Here is a 26,346-nt window from a genome sequence, read left to right on the forward strand (position 1 = left end):
ATTGAAGTGAAGCCGCGTGGAAAAATAAATCGACCAAGTAATTTTTCCCAACGTTTTAAGATTCATACACACGACCTTGCAAATATGTACGTATACATCGAATACACAATGCTCGTGGTTCTGCATAAACTCGCTATATTGACGTACGCGTATTTTTAAAATCGAGAGGAACTCGAGTACAGCTGTTTCAGCGGAGGCGGAGGGATTACGAATGAATACACACGTTTCGTCCCTTTTGGCGGTGACACGAGTGACAATGATTCGGAAGGGAAATTCACGTAAGAAAATTGAGGAAGAAATTCGACAATACGAAGATCTATTGTTTTACGGATGTCGTAGTCTTATTCATTAAGGAATTTCCAAGGAAAACTTTCATTATATTTTTTGCATCACTTTGGAGATTAAACATTGCTAATTATTATTTCTCTACTACGAAAATTTACTGCAGTAAACGTAAAGTAAGATAATTATTATTCTATTGTCTGGTTTATATTTAACATATTAAAATTCATTAGTCCAAAGCTCTCAATTATTTTACTCAACACCCTGAAGGACTGAATTTAGTTTCTGCCACAGTATGCGAGCCTCTGAAATTACACCGGTTTGAAATAACACTGGCTCGATCCTTGGTACACGGATTTCGTGTTTGTCGTCCAATTACAGATGTCCTTTCCTTATGTGATCGAGATCCGGTCGATAAATCTTCTTTCAGCCCCGGAAATCCCCTTTCTCCCACCGTAATTCACGCTCCCTCTCGAAATTTCTCGGGGATATCCACTCGGATACTCATAGTCGTCTACGTTTCATCAAGCCAAATTCTACTCTACGCATACAAGGATTCCTACGTTCTAAATTGCCGCTAAAGAGCATTTGGACAGTACGCGAACATGTTCCGCTACAAAGAGTGGCATTATTCAAACGTATTTCCGATTTCAATCGTTTCTCGTTACTTGGAAATCTACACTACGAGTCTAGAACCGTCTAATATTACGGTCTACAAAAGTAAAAATCGAACTCGGAAGATGGGAACATGTTATTCGCTACGACTTTGATCACCTGCCAGTGTCGATTTGTATTCGTTTGGTCACTACACACTTGAAAAACGTGATTCTGTTTGCAAATTCTCGGCGAACACTCGGCTAGAATTTTTCTCTTCTTGCGGTAGTTTCTTGGAAGCAGGCCGGTTTCTAGCGAGCGCGAAAAAATCGATTTGTTGACGAAAGTGGACGTGTTGCAACGTGTCGCAACCCTTGAAATCACTCGCGGAAACGAGTCTTCTTAAGCCAAGCGCAGTAAGGTAAGGTTATTTGAATTTCTTAAGCCTCAAAAACAATGCCTTAAAATTCAATCTTCTAAACTTGCTTGGAATAATCAAACTTATCATATATTGCGAGACACTACCGAGATTAAAGAGATACCATGTACTTTAATTTCAGCAAGAAAAGATATTAAAAACCGGAAAACAATTTGTGCTGGAATTATTTGCTTCAAGGGGATGTTTGAGATGTTTTTTATATAAGAACTAACGAAATAGGCGATCAAATAACTGTCGAGAATAAAGTAATGTACACAGGTTATTGAATTATGATAATTACAACTGAGAATATTGAAATTAGTTGAACAAATTTCCCTCTTGATGACTTGAAGTTGTACTTTCGTAAAAGGCTGTCAACGCAAATACACGATATATTTCACCGTTTATCGTGCCACTAACAACGAGATCTAAAGTGTATCTTCAAATGTAGATCGTTAAAAGAATTGTTCATAACCAATCTTGATGAAATATCTTTCTTGACCAAATAATTCCACTCTACCGCGTAATTTCCAATCAAAGAATGTCAATCTTGCTGTTTTCCACGCAATTACTTTTCATATTTGAGTTTTAACGTAACGTAGTGACAAGAAATTCCCTGATCTCGAGTTAAAGACTCTTTAAGGTTCGATTTATCAACCTTTCGGAGGAAGAAGGTTTTCTTTACCCCGAAGAAGACTAATTAATCGAGCGCGTGATTCAATTTAGGTCAGCATTCGTTATCTGTGCGTCACGCTATAATCCCTTTACGACTGACGACCTTCCCCTAATTAAGATTTCATTACGAGAGAAATGTCGGATATGGTATTGCAACCTGAAAAGCCACTCGAGCTCTATCAGGATTTTTCAATGAACCACGGAGGTTCGTTGCGTCATTATCTGGCAATTAGCAGTCTGGATAGCTTGTTCGTGGACAATTAATCTCCCGTGTCGTATCGATGATCCCTTTAATTTAGAAGGGAGAAAGGGATCGTTGCTTAGAACCAGGGCCCGAATCAAAGAGGGTAGGCAAATAACGATTAAAGCAGAATTAATTGGTCATCGATGCGTGAGGCACAAAAGTATCTCTACGTGGAGGCACGATTCGTGATTAAAGTTAGAACCCGTGATACGATAAAGTCGATTCAATTGAATTCGAATTATCATTCTAAACGCTCAAACACTTTTCTGCCTTTCTCCTTCGAATAGCAGATAAAAGAAACGATTACGAAGGTCCCTTAGGGAAGAAGTCGATTAAAAGTTCATTAAAATTCTGTGATCACAGTCGGCAATAAAATTATTCCTTCTTTGAAACTCTTCTCAGCGCTCTGGGAACACGCGTTATTTCAAGCTGCGGCCCGCCATTTTTCAGTCTACGCACGACACGACGCGGATGCCTCCGCAGTAGAATAAACTGAGATATGCATGACATTCTATTTTCTAGTGGAAAAACGCTCGCCAGATTCTTTTCTTAAATTACAGCCGGGATACCTTTACTTCCATTACGTTTCCACCATTTTTATTCTCTACAGAATCGATTAAAGGTGAAATGGAATAAGTCGAAATATTTATACACTGCAATGAAATATAGATTTGATCAAATCTTATGAAATAACTGTATACTTCTTTAAGTATATAAAGTTCTATCGAACTTTATAAAATGATTTATATATTTCACTGTAAAAAGTACTCTACCAAGCTTTATAACATTTACTATCTACATTGCTACATGGCTACGTGGTTTTTACTATCTTTGGTGGCTCACCAAAGTATTCGAACGTTTATTAGAAACTTTTTATGAATGTACCACCGAGATATTCGCCGAAAACCAAGTTAATAAAACCGGGCTCCATAACTCGTAATGCCAGTAATTTTACAAAGAAGCGTAAGTCATTATATATAACGTGGAATTCCGTATCTTTTTGGGACAACGCGAGATAAACTGGCTGCAAGTAGAATCACACTGTATACGTACGGACACGACTTTCAACGAAATATCCACCTTACTTTTTCGGGATTAACAGCGACAACATTTCGACGAATCTGTTTCCAGCGTTAGTTACTGCGAGCTTTGCGACTCTGTAGGTGTATTTTCTTTTCTTTTCTCCATTACGAGAGAGAGAGAGAGAGAGAGAGAGAGAGAGAGAGAGAGAGAGAGGGAGAGTAAAATAGAATTCTCGCGATTGAAATAGAATCTAACTTTCGAAATATTCGAAGAATTCTTTCGAAAGGGAATCTATTTAGCTGATGGAATCCAATCGATCGAAATTCTGCAGAAACGAGATTGATAAACGAACCGTGGTAGCGGCTGGTTTCGAGCTACGGATTCGAGGTTTGTCGCTGGTCTGTTTATGTGTTCGCGACTATCCAAGCACCGGCGATTCTCTATCCGTCTTTTCCAAATATTGAAATTTCTCTGATACCGTTGGTCGAAGGTAACAACGCGAGTTCACGTATCGCGTTAAGCTCGCACGTTCAACAAGTTACACTGGTCGTTACACGGGAATCATTCGGAGAACGTATTTCCTGCTTTGTCGTTCGTCTCTCTCGTGGAAATCTCGATAATATCGATCGTGGTTGTTCAGTATTCTCGGTACATAAAGCGATAACTAGTTCGGTTCCGCGGTTCGTACATGGAACTCGCGGACTAGGCGGTAATCTATAGGGCGTTTCATGATTTACAGTTACTTTTTGAACGAGCCAGCCAGCCTGTGAAGGACTCCGTGCAATTCAGAGCACGAACGGAATGTTACTGCTGTACGGAAGCGGCTTACGAATTCGTTCGATCTAATTTTACGAATTTACGTTGGCAACGATCGACTTTCGCCCGAGCCAGTCTTTAAACCGATTCCGCGTGCTAATCCCTCGAAGCATCGCTAAAAACGACATCGTAATCCGTTTACGGGCTGTATTCTGTCAGCTTAATAAACGACCAGAGCAGAAATATTCGAGTCAATTTCGTTCGAGAGAGCTCACCTATCGAGAGTCGTTCGCGAGAAGAGCTGGAACCCACCTATTAAAACGAAAATCTGATAGATGGCCGCCAAGTGAAGTGGAATTCTGTCCTTTTAGGCACTTTAGCTTGGACTGACACACTCCATTTCCGTGGCTCCTCTTCTCTTCTTTTGCTCTATCGCGCCATTAGCCGGTCACGTGGCTGATCGATCGTGAAAGAATCGCTTTTCGAGGAGAGCTCGCGAATTTAAAACACTGCTACCCCACCTCTTGTCGCGCAAGAAGAGGAGCATTATGTGCTTGATTGCAAATACCCCTCTCTTTGGAGAAATTCGATTCAACTCGAAGTCTTTCCTGTGTTCTTTGAACTATATCGAGGTTAGTGAAGTTACACGTAAAAAAAAGTTCCTTTTGAATCCCTGCTTTGTACGAGATTCAAGATATTCCGAACGGTTCGATCGTTTCAGACCGTATTACTACCTGCTTTCAAAAAAAAAAAAAAAAAAACAAAACTTGATTGAAATACATGTGAAATAAGTTTGCCATTTACCAACGAAGGAAATTTCAGGATACTTTTGTGAAGCATTCACGAAAAATTGATCGGATATATCTGAATCGACCCGCCTTGAAGTATAGCTCCTATCAAAGGTTTCCTCGCAAAAAATCTAATTTGGCCAGAAAACTAAGAATTTAAAACGTCATCGATTATTCTTTAGGACGGTACTGGCTCATGCTTGGTGTTTCATGGAAGAAAATAACAGTTGGAATAATTAATCCTATTCAAATTTATCCAATCTTACGAGGAGCGAGAAGAAGATAGAATTCCATATGTATGTATATTCACGAATGTGAAAGATGTATGGATTTTCGAAGTCGGAGAAACTCGAAGCATTCTACGTTGTGTCGTGTCATATAAAAGATTCTGTCTTTTCAGATACTTCTGTAACCACTGCGCGATAGTGTGGTATAGTTTCTATGTATATTTTCGACTTTCTTTCAAACTTTGCGAATATGTTTTACGTCGTATTACGGTGCAAACAAAATTTAAAAATGTTACTGTAGACACAATAAACAAGTGCAATTGTCTGTGCAATTAAACTCGTAACATTTCGCGGTTAATGTATCCTATCGCGGAAACAAACAAAAATTTTATTCGAGACGAGACAGAAGTCCCTCGCAGTTCCAGTAGTTCTTCCCTAAAGTAAACTTGTATTTGGCAAAACTGCAGGCGAATACGTGGATGAAACAGCCTGGAGTTTCATTCGACTGTAACATTCGATATTCTTTTTTACACGTCGTCGTTTGCATTTGTGGCTCGACACTGCTCGCTTAATCACACTCAGATCAACGACAGGCACTCGCGGTTTGTTAAAAGTTTTAACAACTTGCTTACCAGCTTCCCTCGGTTAGTAGAATAAATTCACGTTATTATAAAGAGAAGAATAGCGCGTTGCTTTTGGTTAAAAAAAAAAGACGTTCGTCGCGATAACAAACTACTGTCACAGCGAGATAGAATTCGCGTAAGGAAGCATCCTTGAATTTGACTCGCCACGCCCCAAATACGCTTCTGAAATCTTTCATATTCAATGTAACGTCACATTACGCGCCACTTTAAATCATCTACTCGCGATTTCCCTCTAACAATTCTTTGCTTCGGGATTGCGTTACATTTTCATCGGGCGAACACGATTTACTTTCCGGGCTACTTTTATCGTTGTTGCCACTTTCGTTATGCTCGTTTTCGCCTCTCACGTACCTTGACATTTTCCAAATGCAAATTTTACAAGTTGCTCATTCACGCTACGAAACTTTTTAATCGTCTCACGAGCAGTTACAAGGAAGTTAAACTCTTCGAGTTAACGTAGCGCGAAAAGACCTCTCTTGCCTATCGTTAGTTTCCTATTTTCAGTCGAAATAATCAATTGTGCAGTTTGCTAAAAACTGTATAAATTGATTACCAACATCGCTAGAAAACTTGCGTCCCTTTATTAAAAAATTCTAATAGGTATATTTTCATATCTTTTAAATTTCACGATTACTCTTGGAAAAAATTATCCAAATATTTGAAAAATTAATGAGTTCCAATATCGATAGCGTGGTAAATATTCCAATACCGTAATTTCCATTATCGTGCACCCTAACAAAGTCTAGTACATATTATTTTCTAGATAGATAGCTGAATTATTATGGAATTTTGATATACTTCGTAAATTTGAACAGAGATTACGAAGAGCTACTATTTTCGTAATTCACGATTTTCTCTTACTCGTTGTTTTTTCGCACAATTCGTAATTCTTTATAGAAACCTACTACGAATAAGGATTACGTTGTTTAAAAATTTCCTTACAATTAATTTGACATTGTCATTATCGTATCAAATAAAAATTTTGCACGAATCTATGCACAGAAAGGAAGCTTTCAGAGAAATATTCTAAATTCCACGATATCGAACATAATCTATGTTGTTTGCTACTATTGCATTCCTCGAGCTTCCAAGCAGCTTCTCGTCCGTTTCCTCAGACTTTTTTCTCAACTACCTCGATAGCAAATCCTAAAATACTTTCGCGGATGAATTCCTCATTGCGCGAACGAAGCGGTACTGGCGTGCAATTAGTTTCGAGAAGGAAAAATACACTGTCTGAGAATTAAATCGTGAAACTCCTAGGAATAACAAGCATAAAAGTAACGTTAAAGAACGTTCCACGTCGTATTTCATAATTCGAGAACGTATTTCGTTGCCACGTGCTCCGAAGCATCGATTATGGGCCGAGTGCGTTTCTCGTTCGTCCCCAAGGGTGAGTCATCCTCATCGATCATCGGCTACCGAATCTAATTCCACCCCTAGACCCGTCGCGACGAGACCTTCCTCCGGAGCAAGGACCAAGAAGATTTCTCAATTAACTTCTTCTCGCTAGGTAAATTCCGAACCCACTCGAGAAACCTTTGGCCGTTCTACGCGTTCGCGGGATAATCGCGTGCATCCAAGGACGAGCCAAGAATATTGACTTTAATAAACGAATCATCGAACGTCTAAGCGCCACCCCGCCCTATCCAAGCTCTCGATAATCCAAATTGCGTTTCAACTTGCCTCGAGTTACAGCGGTTCTGCGAAGGTATTTCAATACTTAAAGAAGAAAATTTAGATTGTGTGCACATACTGTATGCTCCATACAGAATATTTTGAAATTCCGTTAGTAACGAATAGACAGCGGACTTTTATGCATTTACGGGAAGTTTGAAAATGCAAAAAATACACGGAATGCACATAACGTTCAAAATATGTTCGAGATATCCAATACCCAGAGTATTTGTTATACTAGTTGGTGGACGAAAAAAGTCTCTGCTGAGATTCCAATTTTTCAATTACCATCGTAAAAATTTGAATCTGCGTAAACAGAGGTAATCTAGTTACGATTATATCGGTAAAATTTGAAACCTAACTGAAAATGTATGAGATAAGGGTATAGTTGATGAGAAGTTGTAAGATATTTAGTGGAAATGTAGTTATTCGGAAAAATTCATGTTCGATCATGACAGTTGAGTTTCGTAACAGCGCTAATGAAATTTTTTAATGTTTCGTGCAACACGCGTAATATATTTGGGAAATTTATCTACGTGCGTTCAATTAGTTTTGCGAGTCTGTGCAGATTCGGACCTCACAGTTGAACCAAACTTGATGGCAACGTTTTATGGATATTTTTAAACAGCATCCGAATATGATTTTAACAAATTAGCAGCGATTTTAATAACAGAGGAGCATTAAAATTTGATGTGAAATTTAAACAAGCAAAGCTGGATCAGCGTAAAAATACAGCCAAATATTGAATAGCATAGCACGCGGTTTGTATACACAAGTAAAAACCGATCGTATTTTACGTGACTTTATTTAATTTTGCTTGGTGAAATAAAACACGACTCGCGGTGCGTTCCGAATTTAGAGACACGCACGGTTGACAGAGCCGTGACAACTCGAAAGGAAAGGGAATGGGGTTAATTAAAATTTGCTCAACTGGCTGGAAATGATTAAATATTTCTCCAGAGGAATATTTTTTTTTTTTTTTGCCGACTCATTTTAAATCATTGATACATTCGATCGTTTAATGTTTGGATTTTATCCCGGCGTCATTAAATATCGAAACGCTAACCTAGATAAATCGCGAAAAGTCAATTCGACGCGCGGTCTCGTTTTTAATTCCCGGCGTGATTGTTTCCAAGATTTATGCACGCGGTTTCAAGCACGAGGAAAAAGGAAATTCATTTACGAAACACCGGATGCCCGTAATTTTCACAATCTTCATTAAAATAAAAGCTTCGTGCCCACGTTCGAAAGTGAAGTAACTCCCAAACTTGTAGCCCCGCCTTCTTTTCGTTTTTCTTAACGTCGTTCCCCAACGTCGTCGGCGTTATTTTTATTCGAACCCTTCAACTTGCATAAATATTCAGATTACAATTAGCCGGCTCGCTTTTTGCCCCCCCCCCCGTGAAACATAAATTCCCACTTGGCTGTCGTGTTCTCGCTTTTCCACATTCATTACGTATGAATTACTCCATTGATCATAAATGGCGAACGAGACGCGAACAAAACCAATAGCCGGAAGTCGAAGAACGTGGTGGTTCCAACGCGTCAATAAAAAAGATCGCACCGTTGAAGAATTTTAATGAGGTATGCATACGAATAGAGCGTGCTCCGCGTATAGTCAAACTGGTTGCACGATCTCGCGTTCGTTCTTTGGCAGCCAGCTTCGCGATTTATTCGTCAAAATTCAAAGTCTCGCCGGTGAGGTGTATTGCGCTTTTAAATAAAGTCACGCGGCATGTGCTTCCCTCTTTCCGCTCCTCTTTACATCCGGTTGCCAGTAAAGGGGTGTTGGGCTACGCGTCGCGGGTATTATTTATGACGAAAAGCAGCTGGCGTGTTACTGCTTTCAGTTCTCCCCTGCAACAGGAAAATAAGCGAAGGAACGTACACTTTTCCGGTGAGAAAACATTTAATTTGTGACCAAGAAAAGCCGGGAAATATATACACCTTTGGAATCCACTGTAACTATGTCAGATGATACAGAGCGATAAAATATGAAGAACTTTTAGGGGATGAAGGATTCTGAATTCGAAAGGCGAAGCTTTGAATTATTGCTCGTTTACACGGTAGCGAAGATGAACCCGAGTTTTCCTCCTATCCTGTTATCCGAGGAAAGCGAGTTTACTCGTCACTCGAATTCCCGCATCTTCGTCGCAACAATCTACTTTTCTAGTTAAATTTTCTGTTATTATTATTTAAAAGGACGAAGAAGACATATTTTACTTGAAAATTAAATGGAAGAGTAGTTTTCATGTGAAATCGATCGACAACGTATTGAATCTTAAAATCGTTCTATGAGAGCGACTTATTTTCTCTTTATAAGCACTGTGGCGTATTTGCATAAAGACTGAAAGTAATGTATTTTAATTATTACTACTATCGTTTTAACTAAAGACGTTTCTCATTAAGGGATAAAGCAAGAACTAATTTTTGGCGAGACTTTTAAATTCGAATGCATATGAATGCAGATGAAAGTTAGCAAGTAAAATTTCAGGAAACACGCGTTGGTCTTTATCCTGATTACGAATCTCGGAAGACGGTAGCTGATATTTTTCGTGGAATTTAGGAAAAGCTCATTTCCTCGTTCGCGCGTTCTTCCTTATTTCATCTTTAAGCTAGTTTCTACCGATCTCTGTTTCCTCGGTTTCTCTTATCCTGCACGTTTTATCTTTGTCTGCAGGAGCAAATTGATTACTCGGAGGTATCGATAAAAAGATGACAAGAATAGTTCCAGGAACGTTCCCAATGCAATCACAAAAGGGTTAACAGGCTGTATAAGTTTAACTCCAATCTGTCAGGACATGGAAACGAGTTCGCGATGGAAATTGTTCCATGAAGCCTGGTGAACAAATAATTCTCAAACCCAGGCGGAATAACGTATCTCTGGGATTATGTTAAAATCTGTTTGCGGCCCGACTGTCTACACTAAAAATAAGGCGTCGAGAATAAAACGTTTGAGCTTAATTTTCTTCGTCATCCGGATTATAATTAAACCGTTCACTGCATTATTAAGGTAAAGGAAATCGCATTAAATATTCATCTTTCGCCACGCTTTTCAGAGTTTCATCGATGCATCCCGCGATTTCTCCTATCTTACAAAAACCGCTAATTACTCGCACAGTTTATCATCGAGAAACTGAATCACCATCGCTGGGAAATACCCATCGGTGGGAATACTGGCGAGCTATTATCAGAATTATTTTTCTATTATCGGATCGATCTCATCCTAAATCCTTCAGAATCCGTTATTACCCGAAATGGGAATTAAAGCGAAGACTACAGGGGTAGAACATGATAAGTCACACTTCTCATCTTTTATAGAAAAACGGTTTTATGATTCACCATTAACTCCATCAATTTCATATTACCCATCTTTATATTCTTTTTTGAAACTACACAAGTATGACTTATTTCGCCTCTTTTAAAATTTAAGAAATAAAAAAATATTACGATACTGATCGTAATATTACAATATCGAATATATTAAAATATTAATATTATACCGTCGACTTCTATGAAACTTCGCAAATTTAACAATTATTTTTAAAAGACTATAGAGAAGAGACACATATTTTATTTTGATTATCTTTAGTTTCGATTACGTCATGTTAAGATCGTCCTCCTTAATTCTTCTCTTATCTTCTTATTCTTCAATTCCATTCCATCTTCGTTAAGTATCGTTTCTAAATAAAAAATAACAAATCGACCGTACGATCTTGATGCCACGATGATTCGCACGAATGGAACGACACGAGAATAACACGATAGTGTGTAAACGCGACATCAGTGACGCGATCGCGATAAAATATTAAAATATTTCGTGGGAGAAACGGGCTGGTTGAAAGTTTGCGTCGTACAGCAACGAAACTAAACCATTACCGGGGAAATTGACGGATCGAAACTGCGATCAGTTTCTGCTAACGCGATCCTTACGGTGGGAGAACGAATTGTTATTAAACTGCTGCATGGTGAAAATACTGAATTTTCGTAATTCGTTCTATGCAACGTCTGAATAAGTGATGAGGCTGTATTCCGTGAACAACGAAAACGAAGTTTCTAGAAAATGTGTGTACGAGGAAATCCGTTCCTCCGGTTTCATTTTGCGACGCGCGTTCCTGCTTTTATTTTATTAATTAGCAGTTGCTCTTGGACTCGGGTTATTATTCTTCTTAATTCTGTTTAACGATCGTCGGCATTGTCGTGAAATACAAGAATTCCATTAACACTTGTAATTCTTGTTGTAATTTGAGGCTGACCTTTATTGTCTTCGTGTTTGAAGTTTTAATACTTTTACAAAGATGGTTGATTAATGACGTACATCATCGTTCAAGCGTATGATAAAATATAATGTAACTACAGCGTTATTCTTTACAACGTATATAGAACATTATGACGAGATTAAATTAATTTTTCAAAGCTAATGTACACCGATGAAATTGAAGTTTGTAATCGTCAAACTTCATAGAATCTATTTTCTTAATCGACAAGTCTTGACATATAGGGAATAATAAAATATATTACTGTCCAATTAAGTTAATTAGATTAAGTTAATTATTGATCTCGATGGATTTGAAAAACGTTCCCAATGATGTCGTCTTACCACGTTTGGCTCGTTAATGCGCACCATTGGGAAATTCATCAGGATCGGTAACTATTAAACGAGCTGCTCAAATTACAATTTCGTATAATAATCTGTAATCTGTGATAATTAGCAAAGTTACCACATCCGGCGTGTAACTGTGGTTGCGTGTCAATAATTATCGGTCTGGACCGAGATATTTCGCAAAATTTGCGCAATTATTAGCCTTCGGATTTATTTAAAGATATTTTAGATCGCTCGGAACGTTCGTGCGTTCAAACGAATTTTCACGCGATACTGACACGCTTGCAAACGCATCATACTTCGATTCGTGTTGAACAGCGGTGTGAGAAGGAATTTCAATTACTACCGGTCATCCAACAAAATTCCACCGATAAAAACAAAACCGTAACTATTGTATTTGCAAATTTTCAGCGTCTCTCTGGAATTACCTAAAGCTTGAAACAAAATATCGATTCGCCAGGAGATTACGCAACTGAAAAAACAGCGTTCCACCGAGTGGTGATCCTTCGTCGGACGGCAGAGCTTCTGGTGACTTGGTTTCGCGGGATGTCGCGATCCCATCGATCGCGACGGTATTTCGTTCAATCTAAAAAAGCTGCACCGGGGATTACATTCCGCGCGTTTCGAAACAAACGCCAGAACCGGCCTCGAATCTCGTATCTCTGCAAACGAACACACATCCGGCGACGCTTTTCTTCGTAGAGAGCGGTGGTCGTTGTCACGAAAAAACGAGAAAATGACAGTGTCACCGACGTTATCGATTAGTCGAATAGTAGACAGCGGGCTACCGATGAAACGAGAGCTTCGCAAGGAGTGGCGCGAACGATTCGTCGAAAATTGATATGGCACAAAACGGTTGTCGAACTGTGCATTCGGCCGATCGAACGATAGAACGAACGGACGGCGGCTTTTCAAGTCCCGTGGTCAATAGCACGGTTCGATCGAAGCGGTGTTTCGCTGTGATAGGCTGCTAATGTATGCACGAACCTTCTTCTCTAGTTCCTTTGTAAACGCCGCTTTATGCACAACGCGGTGCACGTGGTGTACGTTCGTTTCGTTTTTCTCGGCGCGTGCTTAATTGTCCGGATAACGCAGCTGCATGCGATTTTCGCGAATTGTTTTTCCATCTTGCGATTACTTTCAGTTTTATGATCTGTGAACTATTATTTTTTCTCTGCCGATGAAAATTTTGTTTGATCTTGGCATTAAAATGAACGAGTATGTACGTTTCATTAGTATTAGGTTGATGTATATTGCGTTGATGAAATATCGTTTTGTCAAATTATATTTTAGTTGAAATATTCATTCGCTATATTTTCTCAATGGTTAATTGGTTTCATTATTTCGAGTTAAGGAGAATTGGCCGTCTCGGAATTAAAAAAATTCTTAGAACGCAGGTATCATAGTTTCTTCATTTATAATTTCCTTCAATATATCTTGTACGTTAAAAAATTATCTAGAACGAATAGAACGTCTCCGATCTTCGAAGAACCGACGTCAGACGTAGATCGACTTAATAATTCTCCGTAATGATTCGAGGCTCTTAGCGTTCACTCAAACGCGATGAAATCGAGACCTATTCAATTAAAAGAATAAAAATCACCCTACCAGTTCAACAATCAATCTATAAAATTGTGTTCGATGAATTCAAAGTAATTATACCTTCCTTGAGTTTCAATATAAGATAAGATTCAAGGTTTCTATCGAACTTCATCTCGGAGATCGATTATGCGATTAGGTCGAGAGAAAGGTTCGACCTTGCCGAGGTTGCAAAGCTAATGTAATTAATTTAATTAAAAATGTAATTACTTTCTTCATTTTCACAGAATTCCCAAGTTTTATCTACATCGTGGACTAACTTGTTACTTTATCGTGAAATTATTCATAGATTGCAAAAGTAAATCGCTCGTAAGTCGATTAGATCGAGGTTTCTCATTTTGTCCTGAGGCAACTTTCCGCTTTTCGCGGATTCGTTGTTCCGCGGACGGTTTCAACGTGGCGCGCTAATGCATACAAGTACTCTGACGAGTTTACGATTTCGACGAAACGAGGTTGGTTAGAACTTATGAATTGAATTTGAATCATCAACAAGGTAATTTGCAAGACAAATGTTTACCAGACGAATTCTGTAAGTCTAGCTGAGGTGTTAATGTGATTTCTTCTGGACATCCCCCGCCTGTTTACCGTGTTGTGTAAATCCGCGAATAAGTAGACGAGAAATTTTTCAATTACGTTTCTCGTTTATTCGTAGTTCCGTTCGCGGCTTCAACGTTCCAAACGAACTTCCATATGAATTTTCGATTAAATTTCCTATGCTCATCCCGGCAACGCTCCGAAAGAAATTTCTTTTTAATCGTTGAACAGAAAAGACGGAAGTTAACGTATCGAGTATAAATTCCCCGAGAACTTTTCTACAACTTTAAATTCTCGTATGTATATGTATACAACAGAATGTTTCCGTAGCCTGGCGAAAAACAGAATTGTTTGTCGTCTGATAACCGACTATTAACGACTACGCGTACCTAAAGGTTTTATTTCTGCAAATATCGTAGACATTTTTCGAACAAACGGCTGACCATCGTTCGACGCTATAGAAATCACGTTCTACCGATCTCCGATGGGGAACGATGGATTCTAGTGGAGCATTTGGAACGTCTGATTCCTATACATAAAATCGTGATAAGAGGAAGGTTCGATCGCGTTTGGGAAAGAAAAAAACTCTAACGGAAATTACAAAACGTAGCTTGCTCGATACTCTTTTATACTCTCTCCGATACTCCTCTATCTATCGCATTCCGAAATGAAAATAATTCATTATTTTCTTCGAACAAAAATGGAAAAATTAAAACGAAGATCAGTATCGCGTAGCAGTTGTGATTTTATTCTAGATGTTTTGTAATACAATACGATAGAAAGGAAAGAAAGCTTTCCTGTGCAATTGCTTGCCTGTTTACTTTATTAAATGGTGCGCTTAAACTCGCTATAGCGTTCTTAAAAGAGGATAAGCTCGACGTACGCGCGTCGCATATAGTATATTTCGGTAACGTTCTCTACGAGAGACTCGATTTTCCGTGGTTAAATTCCTACGTATCGGTACAGGCAAAATGCAGCAACGTTACCTTCGAATCTCATCGACGACGCCGTTACGGAAACGTGGCGCGATCTCCAACATAAAACCGATACCGTGTCGGTCTCTCAGTTACGATCGAAATTTCTGCCCAGCAGCGAATACAAGCGGCCCTTCTCTTGAGTCTCAGACTTTGCGTCACACTTCCGGTCCCTTCTCTCTTCCCCTATGGCCAATCAGTCCGACATCCTACGTGTTCTGGTTGCGCGCGTTTCTTCGAATCTTTTCATACGTTTCCTTCTCATCTCGGGACACCGAGCTATTTCTTTTGATCCTGCCTCTGCCTCGATTGCGAATCAACCTCCGTCAGTGTTCGCGCACGAGGCGATCCTGTTCATTTCCAGCGTGGCGATCGCGAAAATCAAATATAGAATCGTAGTGTCTCTCTTTAAATTTCAATGATCTTTGATCAGTCGATACCTTTTTCTCTATTCATACGATGATCTTCTGCTTTCTTTTATTACTTTACAATTTCAATTCTTCTTCCTGACCATCGAACTGTGTTTGTTATATTTGCCAAGATTCGGAACAGAGAGAAAGTTACTCTGCACCTTCGGTAGCCCAAAAATAAAGATACAACGCTGGCGAAGGGTGTCGGCAGCGTTCCAGCTCTAAGCGGAATCGTGGTCGCGTTCGTTCGTCGGTTTGTTTCACCGCGTCTCGTGTTGTCTCGGGGGCGAGGGCGGCGTCGATCTTACCGGGCTGAGGTCGCGCGTTCTACTAGACGGAAAATCCGTTCTCCGTCATTTCGAACTCGACCCACCCCCATGCCGATTCTCTCCGGACGGGGATGGCTCGAAACTGCGCGGACATCGAACGCCACCTCCATCCCTACGCTCGCTCCCACCCTTGTCACGCTTCCCACTGCTCTTCTCCCCTCGCTTACGTAGCTTCTTCTTCGTCTTGACAACTCTTCTTTCCCTCTTCTTCGAGGTTTGACACAAGCGAACGAAGAAACGTAGAAATTGCCTGCGTGAGGAGGAGAGGTCGTACAGGACGATGTCTCTGCTCGTCGAGCGACCGTTTTTTAAGGGGTGAGAAGCTGGAAGCAGAATAGTCCGAGCTTCGTCGAAATCGTTTTCCTTTCAACCTTTATCGCGCGTTGAAGCTTTCGGAAAATTTGAACGAGCGTACATGCGTTTGGTGCATATGAAGATTACGGGAGGAAAATGTGATAAGTATAGTCTCGCTGGTTTTCTGATTCTGACGTTATTTAATGATCAAAAGGTAATGTGCTTCTATATAGTACGGCTAGTATTAGTTAGCGTTAGTAGTTGAGAGAGGAATAACTTATTCGATGGAAAGATACAAGCTTTTTAGCGATAGATGGCAAATTTATGATATTTCGTGAAAAAGGAATGCGCGTGCGGAATATAGAATCGAATATAAAATATTGTAATTAATGCTTGTGATATCGATATTCTTCGAGAGAGCAACCTTTTGAATATAAATATTTTTTAAGAGATTTAGGTTTTTTATATTTTTACTATAAATCTTATTAACACTTTATATACGTAATTTATAGAAAATTCTTGTTTCTTTAACGTAATTGATAACTGTGGTAAAACAAAGTAGACCAAGATTTTAGAACAAATTAATTTAATAGATCTTAATAATATTACGCTCATCGACGTTAAAACTCATCTTTCAGGGAAATGAAATTTCATAAGCAGCCACCTAACGGAATATCACGGCGGACATCTTCTTTATTTTAAAAATAGGTTTCGGATGAGAAGATTCGCTTGTGAATATATGTACGAATGCTGGTTGAGATAAGTTATGTTAATTGCTAGACGCTCTACTTTAATCGAGGCTCTTTTAATTAAGACACTTCCAGCGAGGATTTCTCTAAAGAGTACGAGCCTTTTTTTTTTTTATTTTACCTAATTGTGACGCCTTGATGCATAAGGATCACCATCCTTCACGAACCAACAAAAAATACAATTTGTTACTTTCTACTTTTACAGACATACTAACGTACAACGCGCCACGGTTTTCGTACATACTATCGTTAACATTATGCCGTTTCAAGATCACAGAAGAATGATTGTCCGATGAATCCGATAGTCCGATGATCGATACTTAATTTGCAATGCAAAGTAACGATCACGAGCTGTTCATATCTCATTCATTAAACGTCAAGTTTGAAGAAACTTCTTGCCAGGGAAAATCTGTTAATCCGTGTGCTCGAATCTCTGTCGAGCAACGATTTTCCAAAAAATTCCACCACATCGTAGCTGTCTTATATTACATTCATCCACCCTTGCTATCGCGATACTTTAAACGCATCAGGCAGGGAGAGCTTTCACGAAACCATTTTCGCAAGGGAAACGAAAATACATTGCAAACACACGTGAATATACAGGTGTATCCAATAATCGTGGTACAATCGACAAGAGGGTGGTTCTACGTGGAAAAATAAATCGAAAATATGGAACGCAAGTTTTTCACCAGGCGCCTCGTTTTTTAAGAAAACGAGTTAGAAAAATTGTTTTCCTGTTTAAGACTTCTTTCCCAAGAAAATAGTTTGAACTATCGTAAAGTTCGAACATGTTCAACCAAGAATTGACTTACATACACCCACATGAGAAATTTTCAAATTTTACTCTTTCCTCAGCGATGGAACGTTTTGCGAACGAAATTTATTCTACACTTTCCATTTATTTTCGCACGTAGCGTAACATCTTGTCGGACTCGCGCCTATCTCTAATCCTTAATCAACGAATTTCAAGAATACTTGACCAAATTTCCCAACTCAATCTCTTGATTCGAAAACGAGTCGCCGCTTGGAAAAACTTTATTCTATATTTTCTACCAACTGCCTTCTTCCCGACTATACGTCTATTGCCAGGATAACCTGTACACTGGGGGAAGCCTGGGGAGGCAAAGGTAACGTGAAAGCATCGCGGGTGAAAAGGCGCGAATTAGAAAAAGTGTTGAAGGTTTGAGAGGAAAGCCAGCGGGGAACATGAGTGCATACCACTGTTCGATACTCGATTTCCGCGATAGGAACTAAAGAAATCAACGAGGAAATAAGAGAAAAGCGTGTAGGGAAAAAAGCAACGTATTCTACCCCCTTTTCGCGGCACACCTCATTCCCCGTTCACCGCTCCAGAGCGATTGGACTTCCCTCCCGACCTATAGATCTTACTTTTCTTCCCGCCCTCATCTTTCTCACTTAACGCGACCACCCTGTGGAACGAGGCAGTTTTCGAAAACACAGAGAAATGGAAGAAGGTAGCGCGGCCCGGGCCACGCTTTAATGCGCTTACCCGACGGAACACTCCGGGGAACCCGGGACATTTAATTACGCGCGATACTACGATACTTTGCTTCGCTTCAGGGACCAGCCATACAGCGGATAAGTGTTCGCTCGAAGTACTGCACGTAGTATTTAGGATTTTTCTGCCGGATATTGTACAGGATCAGGCAAAAATAGCACGACCAAACATTTTGAAGTTCGCTGGAAGTATTTGAATTCTTTGCGTTCCTCTATGCCATGCGAACTTTCTTCCAACCTTAGGAATCGTCGTTTAGTGAATCATTATTCCCAGCTGGAGAAAATTTTGTTTGATCTTGCCATTAAAATGAATTATTTCAATGTCGAATAATGTTAGATCGGTGTTAAGCAATATTCCAATTTCGTGTAGTTTGTATTTCCGATTATATCTGGTTCCATCGTTTCAAATTTGTAGAAATTGCCAGTATCAGAAGAATTCCTGGAACGGAGGCGTTATAGTTTCTACTTCTACGATTTCTTTCAATATAATTCGTACATTAAAGAGTCTTGATGGGTAAAACATATCTACATGACAGTAATTGAAGTTTGAGCAGGTGTTTAGAGGTAAATATAATTCATACACATAACATACAATGATTCTTTGCGTATTTTTTGGAATGTTCTTCGTACGTATCTCTGTTGCATTTTTCACGAGTCTAAAATATCCACCTTTTATAGAAATTCTCGAATAATCTAAACAGATGACTTTTTGTTTGAACATCGAAACTTATCGTTGCTTTACTTTCACACCGGCTTGTGAAAATATACGAAAATAGTAAATACACGGCAGGAAGGAAGATTATATGAAAAAAATTTGGCAGATGCGGGTTAGAGGAGGTCAGCAGAATTTCGCGCGCAAAAAATCGATAGCGTGGATGGCGAAAAGGGCATTCCAAGGTTAGTGAGAAAAAATGGCCGCAGCAAAGTTTTTATACGATGAAAGCTGAAAATTGAGATATCTAAATATCACGTGTTATTCAGGAAAGGCCGTTCCTTTTTTTAATTCTCCTGACGTATACCCGTGCATAGATTAAAATAAGCTATTGTGTGCATCATGTTAAATCAGAAGCCTAGATATATTCTATTATTACATCGTACGTAATATTACAACACACGGAAGAGAATACTATATTTACCATATCGTTATTCTACGTAATTAACCAAAATTGATATTAGTCTATTTACTCGAATAGTTTATTCGCGGTATCTTTGCATAACAGCCGAAACGCTCTTAAATTTCCAAATTATCAAACACGGAAGCTAATGCATGAATATTCAAACCTGATGAAACTGTTTATGAATATTAGCTGTTTACACGGAAAGCAATGAAAATACATATGGTAAAAGTGACAAAAACACTTGGATGAACTAAGTTATTTTATGACGGTCTTTTTTTCTCTCGTTCTTTCAACCAGCAATCGTATTGCATTTGACGTTTCATTATTTGCACCGTTTTTTTTAGGATCGATGTCAGCCACGTGCAACCATAAGTCTGATGGAACATCAGGGAAAAGAGTTATACGGCTGCGATCGATTGCGAGCCGGAGATGCTGCAGGGTCAATCGAACCTCCATACTGAATTACTCGGAAAAATCATAAACGTGCATCGCCACTGGAATATCGATTGATCTCGATATCACACCAAAGTTCAGGCACCGCGATATCCTTTCGAATACCGTGTACAGTTCAGAGAAAAAATCGTCGTTCGTTAAAACTTTCGCCGGTATCTTCATCGGATCTTTTTTCCCCCTTTTCTCGTATTCGTATACGTCACCGGTAGATAGCTCGCGCTGAAAACTTATTTCATCAAGATACGAGAATACAACTTCGTTAAACTTCGACTGGTCATCGGGTGGGATTTCGGGCGAATTTTTTAATTAAAAACTCGAGCCGCTTGAAAAAATCACCGATGGACGCCGAGTGAATTAACCGTTCATTAAAACTTCCAGACGAAGGGTCAGCAACAGTTACTTTGATTTTATTAATTTCCGTCCTGCACGATACACAGGCTAATCCTAATGAAGAAACCGACTTAAAGTCAATCCAATTTTCTAGGCTTTAATAAATAAAAAATACCCGAGCCTGCAGCGCATTTGCTGACCTACATTAGCTGCCAACGTTCCTTTTCTTTCTCTTTCTTCTAAAGCCACAATCGTGAAGCGAGGTGTAACCAATTCCATGTGAATTCATTCTAATTTATGTCCTTCGATACGAGTGCTCTGGGCAACAATTTCACCGAGATTTAACGGAAACTCGCAGCTGTGAATTTGCCGCGCTATAATTCGCGCCGGAACAACTGCTCTTTGCGCTCTTTCCTCGACGAACGGATCGATCGTATGAATCTCCGTTGAAAGTCGCGTACCACACTGCGGTTGATTAAAAATTTCGCGCTAAATCGACGCTGCCGTGGCAACGTACAACGCCGGAGAATTTTTTCTCGATTCGTGGATAACGAGGCGAAACGTTGCGTTACATCGTCCATGATCGACGGTCGCCTCGTCGACGCGATGACGCCGTTCGATTCAACGGGAATCGAGAACCGCGATAAGTAATACAGAACGGTGAGCAGATTGAATCGTCCTGCTGGGGAAATGAAATCAGTGGAACGAGTGCGAATGAGACAGACAAAAATGGGACGAGATAAAAAGAGACGAAGAAAGCGAAACAGAGGAGAAAAGGAAAGCGAGGACAAAGGATATGGACCGAGAAACAGGGAGAAAGAGAAAGACAGAGAAGGAGAGAAATCATGATGTGACAATGTAGCGCATCGCTTCTCTGCTTTGGATCGGTCGTGGGAAGCTGTCAGAAATTCGCGAACAAGAGGCGCCAGATGAAACGGAGACGAGAGTTTCGTATTAAAGGAGAACGCCCATTAATTCCATCATCGATTCGTGTTCCTCATTGTCCAGGTCCTATCCGCTCCTTACTCGTCCGACCCGAAAAAAGAAGAGGCGAAAAAGATGAGAGGAAAGAAAGGAAGACGAGCTTTTCATGCGATCGTGTTTCGATGAATTTAACGACCCTGTGTTCGTTCGTATTTACCCTATGAAGCATCATTCAAAGAGCGGCCAGATCGACACGATTGCCATGGATTTTAGAGCGAGTACGAGAGGGTCGACACGATCGCAATTCGAAACAATAAACCAGTGTCGTACGATTCGTATCGCGAATCAAAATTCGAGACCGACGTCTTCGTCCTTGGCGGACATATCAGATTCGATGTTCGTCGATTCGCACCTTTAGATGTACTTTTACCGTTTTTCCTTGCTCGCGAAGCTCATTTTTTTTTTTTTTTTTTTTTTTTCAAGGATCGTAAGCGCACGAAGGCGGGAATAATTGCTCTCGCTTTGGCAGCTTTATCAGTTACTATGTCCATTTTCCTCTAATTAAGAGCGTGATTAATTTCCCCGGTCGGCAAAAGAGGCTATTACCGGTGTTACACGCAGATTTCAGTTTCAATTTCGCTGAGTTACCATGGGGGATACTCGCGCCTTATTCTTGGAAACCTAAGTATCGTTTAGTAGAACGTGGATAAAGATGACGAAGGTTAGAGTATCTCATATTCTCGGAAGCCTCTGCGGCTGTGCAAACAAACGTCATCGTTTGGACGTTTTCTATTGTAAATTGTCACGAGCACGAAATGAAAAGTATCAAAGAGTTACGCCGTGTCCTTTACGTTTCGTGGTGGTAAACATTGAAAAGGAAGCACGTGGAGGCATTATCAATGCCTCGAAGAATACCTTGCTTCATATTTCGTAACGTTCTGAAACAGGCTCAAAGGGAATCCCGAGTGACATCTACGCGAATGCTCTTTCCCTTTTGTCAAGTCTCACTTTTGACGATCGCGAACAACCACGTCGAATCTCAATTATCGCGAATAATAAGCAGCCAGCGTCGATTCAGGATCGCTTAATAGAGAGATAGGCGTGCTGAAGAAAGACGTATCTTTGGCTGAATCTCAAAGGCGGTGCACAGAGAGCCGATGCCTCTGGCAGAGACTTTTTTGTAGTTCTTTCCGCACGAAAACGGGGATTGTTCGCCGAGTAGACGTGCTGCGCCAGTCAAAAGCATAGGAGGACCTTGCAGGAACCTACCGCAAACGTTTCAAAGCCGATCTCCTCCTCCGCGTATCGTGTCCGGGGAATCGACGCGAAAATCCTTTGAGTATTAATTATGGAGAAAGTTCCGCCATCGAATATCCTTAGAAAGATCTTCTTCTATGTGAGAAGATTACGGGGTGAGTGCTATAGTATTGCACAGTTATGCAACACTTTCTGCGATTATTCCGCTATTAATTAACGAAGATATCTAACACCGTAAGGTCGTTGTTTAACGAAGACACGAAGTTTATGCACTCGTTTGTATCGTTGTTAAACTACGCCGGTTATCAACTTTCCCAGTAGCTTTAATTGGGCATGAGACGTCTACTTTGTACGATGTTTGGTGCCGCTCGTCACGCGTTAATTTTATTTTTCGTTTCGGCTTCGAATTCACTTTATACAGTTTGTGCTAGCAATCGATAACTGGCACGCTCGATAACTGGCTGATTCTGCGTGAATAAGTAAATAAAAAGTGTAGAATGAAATTTGTTCGTGTGGCGCTTCGTTTTCGATAAAATCGGATTTGAACATTTCGGTATAATATATATATACTTGGTCGATCGTCGACTGGATACAAATAGATAACCAGCCGACGATTATTATTCACATGCGAAACTAAGTGAAAAGTATAGAATAACATTTTCAAGAAAACAGTATTACAACGTAATGATATGGTTTTCAAATTGAACTTTTTCTTTTAGAAACTATGAAATAGCTTGGAAAGCTGAAAGTAATTATATCTCATCTAGAACATGACGAAGCATTCTGTGACAGAACATATCATATCAGTACGATGTTAGAGGAAAAGAAATTCCTTGTTAGCCGTGTGATTAATAGTTTAGAAACCTACTCTGACGGTGCGATAACATACGGTCCGATTCAGGGGATAAAGCAAGTAAAACTACACACAAGCTCAGGTGAGTTTGAGAAAGCGTTAAACTAATTAAACTGTTTGTTGGACACTTACCGAATGAAGCAGCGCGGGGGATTGGTCGACATCTAGGAGAGACAAATTTCGGCCAGTTGTTTTCAGGCTCCTCCATTCGCGTCTGACCTGTTGCTCCTTTTTAAGGCTGAAACAAAAAGTTGACTGGTTAAATATACACCCTTCAGCGAGGGTGTTCTATAAATACGAGGGAAAATCCCTAAAATAAAACCGCGGATGTATCGATTTGCTGAAAATAAATCACGTTCCTATTTTGTTTTGTACGACAGACTGGATTACAATGGACGAAGAATAAAGGAATCGTCATCCGGGAACAATTTACAGATTGCTTTAATTAACCATTGAAAGGAATTTTATTTTTGTTCCCTCATTAAGGAACTTTCCACGGTAATTCATCACGGCGGGGATCCGTGCAATTCATCATTTCAATTGAAAGCGATTTTTCGTTTTAAGAATCATCCGCACGCCGTATAATGGATGACGGTGGATAAATTGAAAATGAAATGGTTTTCGATATTGTCACGTGTTCGCTGATGAACTTCGCGTGTGATTAATGACCGGCTCATCTTGTATTATATCGCTCTCGATTCCGGGGGAATTTTGCAAATTTCAGCGCAAGATTTTCACAGCAGTTCCCAGTGTAACAGGCCGGTGCTACGCGTGTCGATAAAGATTGATTCCATATCGATCAACCCGTTGAAATAAAAGGGAAAAAGGACGAGCGCGGAGTCGCTCACTCTATATACCCCCTACCATAGAATTAGAAAAAAGAAAAAAGAATGAAAAAAAGCGAACTCTGTTATCTTTCATTCATGAAGCTCGGCAATTAATTTTAATCTCGTTACGATCGAACCGAACATCGTGAGAGAAAGGAATGCAAATAAAGACAGGTTCCTCGGCTACACGCAGCTCCAAGAAAATGATCTCACTGATACTTTCTATTTAACCTTCTCTGAGTGTTTTAATCTTGCCGTGAGATAAATGCCGCCGAGCTAGGCGAAACAGAAGACTCTGTATCTTTTTCATCATGTACATCTTTTCTGTTCGCTCGTCGATGCGTTTGCTGCGAATTTCAGGAACTCGCGTTAAGATTCGCTCCTCGTATATTCCCTTTACTATACTCTCCTCGAAACAGTCCAGCACTGATTAAAACCTCTTTGCCTTGCTCCGCGTTCTATTCCTGCTGAGCTCGAACCTTCGATGGCTATGTGTGTTCCTGTGTGGGCCGCTGCGTAGGCATTACCAAGATTGGGAGAACGTTTCCTTCCGCATGCATTTCCTTCCGTATCCTTTCAAGGAAAATTAACTATAGTCGGATCTCACGTATGCCAAGAGTACAACACCAGTCAGACCCGTATCATTCTTCTGTCCGGAGACAAAAGAAACGAAATGGCATGTTGCTCTGGCTTCCTGTCATGTACCGAGACCTTTGACTCCCTCGAGGATTTATCAGAGCAGTTATGATCTCTGACCTTGCTATCTGTCTTTGTGCATTAATACATTTAATATCGAAATCCTTCCTTTGGTTCTGTCTCTTTTTCCTCTTTCTTTCTTGAAGATAGGAATGACTGCAACCTGCAAAATGTTTTATCGCATCTCCATTGAAATTCATTGTTCTTAACCTAGTTGTTTTTAGGGGGGGAAATAGAGAAAAAGAGCAAGAGGAAGAGGAAGAGGAAGGGTAGAAGAGAGGGATCTCATCGTGTACCGCATTCCTTTCGTTTCCATCCACGAGAAAGAATAACCGGAATTGCTCAGGGCTAGTGCGGCCCGGGTACTTCTCGGGATTGTTAGCAACTGGGTCGAACCAATTACGTACGTGGCACGTAAACTTATGCTTTTGTAGTACAAGGTGATTCGAAGTGGTAACGAATGACTTTTTCGTTCGCTGGCGGAGGGTAGGAGGGAGGAGAAGCAGGAGAATAGAAGAAAGTCATGTATCTTGAAACAAAGCCCAGTGGAAAGGAGCAACGAGTATCGGTGCTGGCTGAAGATACATCACAGAGGCTTGTTAGGTTTCTTTTCTAGGAGTTCTCCTACTTTCGAAACAATTCCTAGATGTTACAAGATGTTAGACAAGATCGTCTCACTCTTGGCGTTGATACGTCGCTAGATTGATTTAAGGTTTCTTTTTCGTCGTGCTATCGATCGGCAGGAAGTGGCTTCAAAGCTGTCCCTGTTTCTTATCGGTAAAAGCGTCTCCTTTGGAATTAATGGTTTAAGGCGAGGCAGCAATCTTCTGCATTTTCCAAGTGATTCACGTGAGGGACAGTCAAGTCTGTGATGTCGAAACACGAGTTACGAGATCTCAACTTCCTACATCAAGCCGTTTCGAGGCGCAATTTACTCAGCTTTCTTTAAACAAAAGGGTCGCATCTCGCCGCCACGTTAGAAAAAGCGACTTTAATTAACTGTTAGTCGTTGATAACAGAAGGCCATTCCGCCTGGGGACTAATACGATCATAGTAGTTTCTTCAATTAAAAAAAAACAACAAAGACTAACAGTTCGAGAACTTAGCTCGATCCAACTTTCTTCGAGAGCAACCTCTTCTTCCTTTCATTCTTATATCCGTTGGGGGAGAAGTTGAAAAATTTTGTTATTTCTCGCCATCTCTTTTACCCGGTCAAGATTCAATAAAATGGTAAATCTTGCATTACTTACGGGAATATTCGCTCGTTGTAGCTCTCATCCGTGGCGGTGTGCGTAAGAGCAGGGAGACTACTGGCCTCCCAGGGCGGATTACTTAAATCTGGAAAGAAAGAATACGGAAACTTTCAATCACGACTGCGTTTCACAATAAGAAAAATTTAAACGGTACCTAAAATTCTTCGCGAAACTAATTAGAAAGGAAAATTAACCAAATAATTGTGCTAGATAAAAAGATCCATTCCAGATCCTATCACGGATGCAATTATTGTCTTTAATATTATTTCCAATTGGTAATCGGCTTCTTTGATAATTTCC

At 40.0% G+C, this 26,346-nt stretch overlaps 1 protein-coding gene across 14 annotated transcripts in view; it reads right to left on the minus strand.

The window, feature by feature from the left end:
* LOC139993521 (pleckstrin homology domain-containing family G member 5) overlaps positions 1-26,346 on the minus strand; it is an 85,284-nt gene that overhangs the window by 52,245 nt on the left and 6,693 nt on the right. For 13 of the 14 annotated variants that reach the window (XM_072015317.1, XM_072015321.1, XM_072015322.1 and 10 more), the window contains 2 exons: positions 26,044-26,131; positions 23,403-23,508 (listed from right to left, as the gene is read on the minus strand). In XM_072015317.1, coding sequence (XP_071871418.1) covers positions 23,403-23,508; positions 26,044-26,131 — 194 coding nt within the window. Of the gene's footprint in view, positions 1-15,047; positions 15,806-23,402; positions 23,509-26,043; positions 26,132-26,346 lie in introns of those variants that run through there. The other variant, XM_072015329.1, reaches the window with a different exon arrangement.

The sequence above is a fragment of the Bombus fervidus genome, chromosome 13 (genome assembly GCF_041682495.2).
Source record: "Bombus fervidus isolate BK054 chromosome 13, iyBomFerv1, whole genome shotgun sequence".
In the NCBI taxonomy this organism is placed as follows: Eukaryota; Metazoa; Arthropoda; class Insecta; order Hymenoptera; family Apidae; genus Bombus; species Bombus fervidus.